This window comes from Rhincodon typus, chromosome 37 (assembly GCF_021869965.1).
Source record: "Rhincodon typus isolate 14 chromosome 37, sRhiTyp1.1, whole genome shotgun sequence".
Classification (NCBI taxonomy): Eukaryota; Metazoa; Chordata; class Chondrichthyes; order Orectolobiformes; family Rhincodontidae; genus Rhincodon; species Rhincodon typus.
This window is the reverse complement of record NC_063368.1, coordinates 17,702,532-17,711,393: the sequence shown is the minus strand read 5'-3', so window position 1 is coordinate 17,711,393 and position 8,862 is coordinate 17,702,532. Positions and strand designations below refer to the sequence as shown.

General features: G+C 44.9%; 1 protein-coding gene across 1 annotated transcript in view; it reads left to right on the top strand.

The window, feature by feature from the left end:
• LOC109934227 (insulin-like growth factor I) overlaps window positions 1-5,819 on the top strand; it is a 19,366-nt gene extending 13,547 nt beyond the window's left edge. Inside the window, exons 3-4 of the mRNA XM_020533037.2 lie at window positions 923-1,095; window positions 5,544-5,819. Coding sequence (XP_020388626.1) covers window positions 923-1,095; window positions 5,544-5,819 — 449 coding nt within the window. The remainder of the gene's footprint in view (window positions 1-922; window positions 1,096-5,543) is intronic.
• Window positions 5,820-8,862: the final 3,043 nt, after the last annotated feature.

Below are 8,862 nucleotides of genomic sequence, written 5' to 3'. Positions count from 1 at the left end.
TTCCAGCTGCTCTGATGCTGCTTGGCCTGCTGTGTTCATCCAGCTCTACACCTTGTTATCTCTTTCAAAATGGGATTTGGTTAAGTACTTTACTGGAAAGGTTGTAATGTTCCAGAGAAAAATTATAGGAATGGGTCTAAGATAAATATTTCAAGAAGCAGACACAGCAGCAGTGGACTAAATGGCCTACTCTATGAAATTATCCTATATTTATAAATACAAAGTCTATTATGATGAAATCTTTCCCGCTTGTATCAATTCTATAACATTAATGTACTTCTGACAGTATTTGATGGGAACAGTGTACAGAAGCTTTAGTCTGTATCTAACCCTATGCTGTACCTGCCCTAGGATTATTTGATAGGGACAATGTAGAGGAAGTTTTAATTTCAGTTTAAAAGAGTGGTTACAGATTTACTCTGTATCTAATCCTGTGCTGTACCTATACTGGGAATGTTTGATGGGGACGGTGAAGAGGAAGCTTTACTCTGTGTCTAACCCTGTGCTGTGCCAATCCTGGGAATGTTTGATGGGGACAATGTAGAGGGAGTTTTACTCTGTATATAACCCTGTGCTATACATTTCCTAGGAGTGTTTGATGGGCTAGTGTAGAGAGAGCTTTCCTCTGTATCTAACCCCAGACTGCTGTCCCTGTCCTGGGAACGTTTGATGGGGACAGTGTAGAGGAAGCTCTACTCTGTATGTAACCCTGTGCTGTCCCTATCCTGGGAGTGTTTTATGGGGAGTCAGATTGCCCAGCATGTGGAACATTTTTCTATTACCAGTAATGAAAATTACCGGAGCAGACGATAAAGCAAATAAGTTGAGTGAAGTACAAGGTAAGTGGGTTGAGGCAAGGAGTTTGAGTGATCAGCTATTAGATTCCCCTGACGTTTAATGGTTGCACTCTCCTGGTTCGCAGTCAGCAAAATGGTGGGCCGTCGGAACAGGCAGAATCGAGGCATTGTGGAGCAGTGCTGCTTTCGTAGCTGTGACCTTCTAATATTGGAAATGTACTGTGCCATACCACCTGAAGCAGCCAGATCCACACCTTCCACACCTTCCACAGTTCCACAGAGGACGATGCTGCAAAGGGTGAGTGAAAATGAGAAATAACTGCACACCTTCCTTCCATTTTCATGTTCTCCCATCCAACCCCCTTATTGCTTATTGCAATACCTCTCAGAATCTCAAAGCAATCTAATATGCTTTATTATATGTTTCCAAGTGTAGTCAATTTATAATTCTTTCATCAGATTTGACAGCATTGGCAATTGGGTAAAAATATTTTTTTCTCTTGGTATTTCTTTGAGCACAACCTTTTGTTTTGGTTTTCCATGTCTCCCTTTTCATTTTATTTTAGTACATTTTTGGGTAATGACGTCACTTAGTGACAGTATTTTCTGTGTTTGAGTTGACATGGGGTTTGCAGAAGCAGAATTAGAAGAATTCATCAATATCTTCAACATTTATCAACTTTCCATTACACTTAAAGTCACAACGCACATGGAAGACATTAACTTCCTAGTTACTACAGTATCAAAATTGACACAAGACGAAAGGAATAAGTTAGCAACAAAAGATTTCAGCGCAACTGGCACACACTTTTACACACAAAATGCCATCACCCAAAAATGCCTTCCACAGAATGGTGAGGTCTCAGTTAGTGTGATTGCAGTGCTTCTGCATGAAGCTGGGATATTTTAACCAGACAGTGACTACACTTTTTACTATGTGTCAGATCTCAGTCGTAGATTTAAACTTAAAAATTGACACAGTGTTCATTGCAATAGCGTCTGCTACATCCGTCCAACTTGAAGGAATTTGAATGTGGGGGGCGTAGTGGCTCAGTGGTTAGCACTGCTGTCTCACAGTTCCAGGGGCCTGCATTCGGGCGACTATCTGTATGGAGTTTGCACATTCTCCCCGTGTCTGTGTGGGTCTCCTCTGGATGCTCTGGTTTCCTCCCACGGTCCAAAGATCTGCAGGTTAGGGGTGGATTGGCCAGGGGGAATTGATCACACTGTGCAGGGATAGGCTAGGTAGATTAGCCATGGGAAATTAGTGTTTACAGAGATTAGGGAAGGCAGCTAAGTCTGGTGGAATGGTGTAGACTCAATGGGCTGAATGGCTTCTCTCTGCACTGTAGCTCTGAATCACTTGTAAACTTGATGGACAGACTCCATTCTCATTTGCAAGAATTCAATCTTCCAGTGATTTCAGCTTTTCCTAGCTCCCATTGGAGGGATAAATGTTAGATGGAATGGACTTCCTTCATTCTTTGTTGCTTCAAGCCAGGATCCCAGCTGGGATTCCTCTGCTTCCAGCCTCACCCTGGCATAAGTAAAGGGTTCGACTGCCAGGTGGATGGGTCTATGCCCTGACCAGATTCCTGAGGGTGTTTCTGAGCCTGTCTGGCTTCCCACTGCTCTCTGGAAAAGGTGCACACTCAGTTCAGGCAAAATTCATGAAGACGTGGCCTGGGATGGACCAGTTTAGCATTGAGGAGAGTCTGGATAAACTCCGATTATATTCTTTGGAGTAGGGAACATTGAGGAGGGACCTGAAATAACTCCACAGAGGCCTGTATGCCATTACCAAGTCTCCCTTTATTTACACGTGGAGAGTCCTTCACACTGATCCAGCTCCCTCAGAGCTAGCTCTCAGAGTGAACAGAACCACTGACACTCCTGTTTATATCTGTCAGCCAGGGCTCCTGATTGGACCAGGTTAACAGCCCCAATCAGGGAACTCATATTCTATGAGGTCCACTTGGCTGAACTCGTTTCAATTCTTGAATCCATTATCAAGGACTTTATAGCGGAGCATTTAGAAAGCAGTGGCAGGATCAGACTCAGTCAGTATGGATTTATGAACGGGAAATCAGGCTCGACAAATCTGTTGGAACTCTATGAAGATGTATCTAGTAGAGTTAACAAGGGAGAGCCAGTCAATGTGGTATATTTGGACTCTTAGAAACCATTTGACATAGTCCAACATAAGAGATTATTGTGCAAGATTAAAACGCATGGGGTTGGGGGAAGTGTATTGATATGGATAGAAAACTGGTTGGCAGAGAGGAAACAAAAAGTAGGAATTAATGGGTCCTTTTCAAATTGCCAGGCAGTAAATAGTGGGGTGCCACAGGGATCAGTGCTGGGACCGATATATCACAAGATATATTAATGATTTAGATGAGGGAACAAAATGTAACATCTCAAAGTTTACAGATGATACCAAGTTGGGTGGGAGGGTGAACTGTGATGAGGATGCAGACATCCTTCAGCATGATCTCGACAGGTTGGGTGAGTGGGTAAATCAATTGCAGTTGCAGTACAGTTTGGGCAAATGTGAGGTCATTCGCTTTGGAAGCAAAAACAAGAAGGCAGATTACTACCTAAATGGCTGTACATTGGGAGAGGGGAGTGTGCAGTGGGACCTGGGTGTCCTTGTGCACCAGTCGCTGAAGGTAAGCATGCAGGTGCAGCAAGCGGTAAAGAAGGTAAATGGTATGTTGGCCTTCATTGTGAGAGGTTTTGAGTGCAGGAGCAGGGAGCAACCTTGGTGAGACCACACCTAGAATATTGTGCGCAGTTTTGGTCTCCTTTTCTGAGGAGGGATGCTCTTGGTCTCAACGGAGTGCAGCGAAGGTTTACCAGGCTGATTCCTGGAATGTGGGGGCTGACGTATGAGGAGAGGTTGACTAGGTTGGGATTGTTCTCACTGGATTTCAGATAAATGAGGGGGGATCTCATAGAGACTTAAAAATTTTAACAGGACTGGATAGAGTAGATGCAGGGAGGATGTTCCCAATGGTGGGTGTGTCCAGAACCAGGGGTCACAGACTGAGGATTCCGGGTAGACCATTTAGGATGGAGATGAGGAGACATTTCTTCACCCAGAGAGTGGTGAGCCTGTGGAATCCATTACCACAGGAAGCAGTTGATGCCAAAACATTGAATGTATTCAAGAGGGGACTAGATATAGCACTTGGGGGTGAATGGGTTCAAAGGTTATGGGAAGAAAGCAGGATCAGGCTATTGAGTTGGACGATCAGCCATGATCATGAAGAATGGCAGAGCAGGCTCAAAGGGCTGAATGGCCCCCTCCTGCTCCTATCTTCCATGTTTCTATGTAATCACCACAGGACCAGATTGAGATATACAAGATCATGAGGGACATGGACAACATGCATAGGAAGCAGCTGGTCCCCTCAACAGAAGGGTCAATAACAATAGGGCGTACAGGGGCTCTTGTGGCATGGTGGAAATGCCCCTACCTCTGAGCCAGGAGGCCTGAGTTCAAATCTCACCTGCTCCAGCAGCGCATAATAACACCCTCTGAACAGAAAATATCTAACAAGGGAATATAATTTGAAAGTGAAGGGCCGGAGGTATTGAGGAAAAATGTTTTTCACCCAGAGTGTGGTGGAAGGATAGTTGTGGATGAGCACTTGAACATTCAAAAGGCCAGAGGCCTCGTGTGGGAAAGTTGGCCTGGTGTAGATAGGTCAGCAAAGATTCAATGCACCTCTTTCTTTTTAATTCCTTCATGGATGTAGGCATCACTGGCTAAGCCAGCATTTATTGCCCATTCCTAATTGCCCAGAGGGCAGCTGAGCATCAAGCACATTGCTGTGGGTCCAGCATCACGTGTAGGCAAGACAGGGTAAGGATTTTCTTCCCTAAAGGGCATTAGTGAGCTAAATGGATGTTTTCCTGATGATCAGGAATCATTTCATGGTCATCGTTAGACTGTTATTTCCCAGATTAACTTAAAATTCCCCCATCTGCTATGGCAGGATTCGAACCCAGGTCTCCAGGACACTAGCTCGGTCTCTGGATTAGTAGTCTAGCAATAACACCACTAGGCCATCACCTATGTTCGTGTCATGCCCTGAGATCTGCTGTTGGTAATGGTGTCCAATTGGATTTAGGATTTCTTCACCCAAAGGGTTGGGAATCTGTGGAATTGCCCGTCCAGGGAAGCAGATGAGGCTACCTCGTTAAATGTTTTTAAGGCAAAAATAGATGGATTTTTGAAGAGTAAAGGAATTAAGGGTTATGATGGGCAGATGAGTAAGTGGAGCTGAGTCTCAAAAAGATCAGCCATGATCTTGTTGAATAGTGAAGCAGGCTCAATGGGCCAGATGGCCTGCTCCTATTTCTTATGTTCTTATGACTCTATGACTCCCAATTCTGAAATTCCTAAAACTTCATAAGATTGGGGGATAACACAGTGTGGAGTTGGAGGAACACAGCAGGCCAGGCAGCCTGGGGAGGGGGAAGGGAGCTCTGAAATAAATAGAGAGAGGAGGGGTTGGGATGGGGAAGGTAGGTATTTCAGAGCTCCCTTTCCACTTCCCCATTTCTGAAGAAGGGTCCTAACCCGAAACGTCAGCTTTCCTGCTCCTCTGATGCTGCCTGCCCTGCTGTGTTCCTCCAGCTCCACACCTTGTTATCTCTGACTCCAGTATCTGCAGTTCTTACTATCTATTCATAAGATTTGAATCTTTTTGTGGTTTCTTTTCCTGCTGAAAACAGGCGGTGGGGAAGCGGTCAGTTAGAAGCCATCGGAACTACCTCACCTGGACTGGAGGAACCCTGCAGGAATACCTGAGCAACACCAACCTTGCCATCCCACCCAAAACCGAGATCCCACATTGGCTGGGGGCACAAGGTGAAGACTCGCCGCGCATTGACGAGAGCACAAGGCACACGCGGTACCCATCCCTGCAGCGGGTCTGGCCCAGAACGGCGCTGCCCCCTTCCTCAGGACAGCCCGCTCTCTCCCTCGATGTCCTGACCCACTCGAAATGAGCAAGGAGGGTTTAGCTTTCACTTAACTTTGGACCTTTTGAGGGAAACGTGGCCACATGACTAGCCGAATTTGTTTTTTTTGGAAAAAAAGGTAACGTGAGGGGACAGAGCAGAATTAGAAGGAGCTGAAATGCTCAAGGACTTCCCCAACTGCGAGAACAGCAGAAGCAAAACCGTGTCCCTCACTCCAGCAAAGAGCTCCCAGGGTTCGAGGAAGCTTTCACTCTTGCAGAATAAGAGTCTGGAGGGGGCAGCGACACAGAATCCAGCCCCTCCCCCTCTGTTAGTAGCTTCATTTCTCAGCTGGCTATCATTCCTGTGTCTGTTTTAAAACCAGAAGGGCTTCACTGACAAAATTCGAGGTAAAGCAGTCTGGAGGTGGCAGGATGAGAAATGGAGCTAACACCAATTGATATCAAAGTTGGAATACCCATGCAAACAGATTTCAAGAACAGCTCCTTCCCCGCTCTTAGTAGGCTCCTGAATGGACCTCTTTAATGTTAATGGTGATCTCCCTCTGCACCTTCTCAGCAGCTATCACCTGCATCCTGCACTCTGCTCTGTTACCCTGATACACTTGTATAGTACGATCTGCCATTAAACCATGTAAGACAACATCTTTCACTGCACCTCGGTACACGTGACAGTAATAAATCAGATCAATTGGTCAGAACCAAAGCCAAATACAGAAAAAGAGTCCAGAAATTGTGCAGGACCAGAACTCTGGCTGTCGATATCATTAACTATATTCGTCATTGGTCCATCACCAATTGTTTCCCTAGTGGTGAAATAGTGCCATCTAGTAGCTATCAGATAATGCAACTCAAAATAACCATCTAATTATCGTCCTTCAACCTTTGCCACCTCCATTTATTTTAACATTAGCAGAACTGTTATTTCCACGATTCAGATGAATAGGATCATGGCTGCGGCTCAGAGGGCCATTCAGCCCATCTAGTCTGCGTGTCAGCTATCTGAGCACGGTGATTAATACTTTTCCAAGTTATGGGGCTGTTGATCTGACCTAAGATTTTGCTTTGGCCTTAACATCCTGTGCTCACGTCTTCTCTGGGTAAATCCTTGTGGAGATTGGATTGAAACAATTGATAGTATGGTTCACCTCATGTATGGTCTGCCCTCTATATGACCTGTGTATAAACCACATCCTGACCATCATACCTGCCCATATAACCACATCGACTCCATAACTCACCTCTCTGTGTAACAGACTTCTGCATTGTATAACAGACTTCTGCATTGTATAACTTCCCCCTGTGGTACAGTACCTTGTGCCTATGATACCAGTCTAGTAAATCTGTTGGTCTGGACAAATAATCCAAAGATTTAAAGTTCAAATCCGATCATAGCCTCTGTGCAATTTGAAACCAAACAAATTTTTGTATGTAGATTGAACAGCCAGAGGGAGTGGTAAATGCAGGTATGTTACAACATTGAAAATACATTCGGATAGGTACATTAATAGGAAAGGGATATGGACCAAACACAGGCAAATGGGACTAATTTGGTTTGGGAATCTTGGTCAGCATGGACCAAAGGATCTGTTTCCATACTATATGACTCTGTAAGAAATTAAATGCAACCTGATATTAAAATTCTGGTGTAGGTAATGGCGTCCATTTGGATTGTCCTAAAAGCCCATCTGATTAACTTCGATCCCTTTGGCAGAGGAAGTCTGCTGTCCTTTACTGGCCTATATGTGGCTCCATACCCACAGCGAGGCAATTGACTCTGAAATATCCCACCAAGCCTCTTTGTTGTAACAATTAGGTAACATTCCACCACCTTCAGAAGGTCGTGTCCGTGACTTTCACATTCACATTCAGGAAAGAAACGTGACGTGGTTCTCGGAGTGAGTAATTTCAGGAGAGAACTGGAGGAAACTGGGGAAAGGATATGGCCGCATGAGATAGTTTCAATTTAGTTCACGCTGAGATGCACAGGGGGCCAATGTTGTATCAGAAAGTCATGGTGAAGAGTTCTTCAGTAGGACTTGGGCTGCACTGATGCTGAGCGTGTAATTTGGGGCCACATAGCTCAATCGGTTGGACGGCTGGTTTGCAACCCAAGAGTGATGACAATAACACAGTTTCAATTCCAATACTGACTGAGGTCACAGCCAAGGCCCTACCTTCTCTGTCTTGCCTCAGTTAACCTCACCACTAGTCCTCACTCTCTCTAATGAGAGCGTAGCCCTCTGGTCCTCTGGGATTAGGGTGCCTATTGACATAGTGAGTTTAATCCTCTATGACTTGTCACATTACTGGTTCATGAGATTAAGAGATATTGGCATTGAAGGCTATTAGAAGTTCATCTAATTCACTCTCCACCATCCTAGTCATCACATGATACATGAATGGAGTCATTTATTAGTCTCCCTAGATGAGATCTAAGCATAAGGTGGGGAAAACAAGTAGTGAGGGAGCGCTATGGGAACCTCCAACAACTCTGTGCCTCAACGTGATCCTCACAACTAATGAGAATTCCATCCTTAAGGGCATTGTGGGTCTACCTCCAGCACAGCGGTTCAAAAAGGCAGGTCACCACTACCCTGTCAAGGGGCAACTAGGGCAGGCACTAAATGCTGGTCCAACCAGCGATGCCCATGTCCCACAAGTGAATACCAAAAAATTATGATAAACCAAAGAAATGCTAATCATTGACCAGCTCCATCAAAACAATGGGTGAAATTTATATCATTCCTTCAATATAGTAACGCCATTCCAAGGTGGTCTGTAGCAGAGTTGGCAAACAAAATTTAATACCAGACTGCATTGGAGGAGGTTGGCAGGGATGACAAAAATTTGGTCCAGGGGTTTGAGGAGGAGACACAGTTGGAGAGGTTTAGGGAGGGAATTCCATAGCTCAGGTCCTTGTTGCACTCTCCAGTCGTGAGATGAAGAGAATGTGCAGGACGCCGGTGTTGTGGGAAAAGAAAGATCCTAATAGATTCTGCAGATGGAGGAGAGTCAGAGAAAGCCGAGGATGAATTTGAACATTAGAAGGAGAATTTCAAATCTAAATT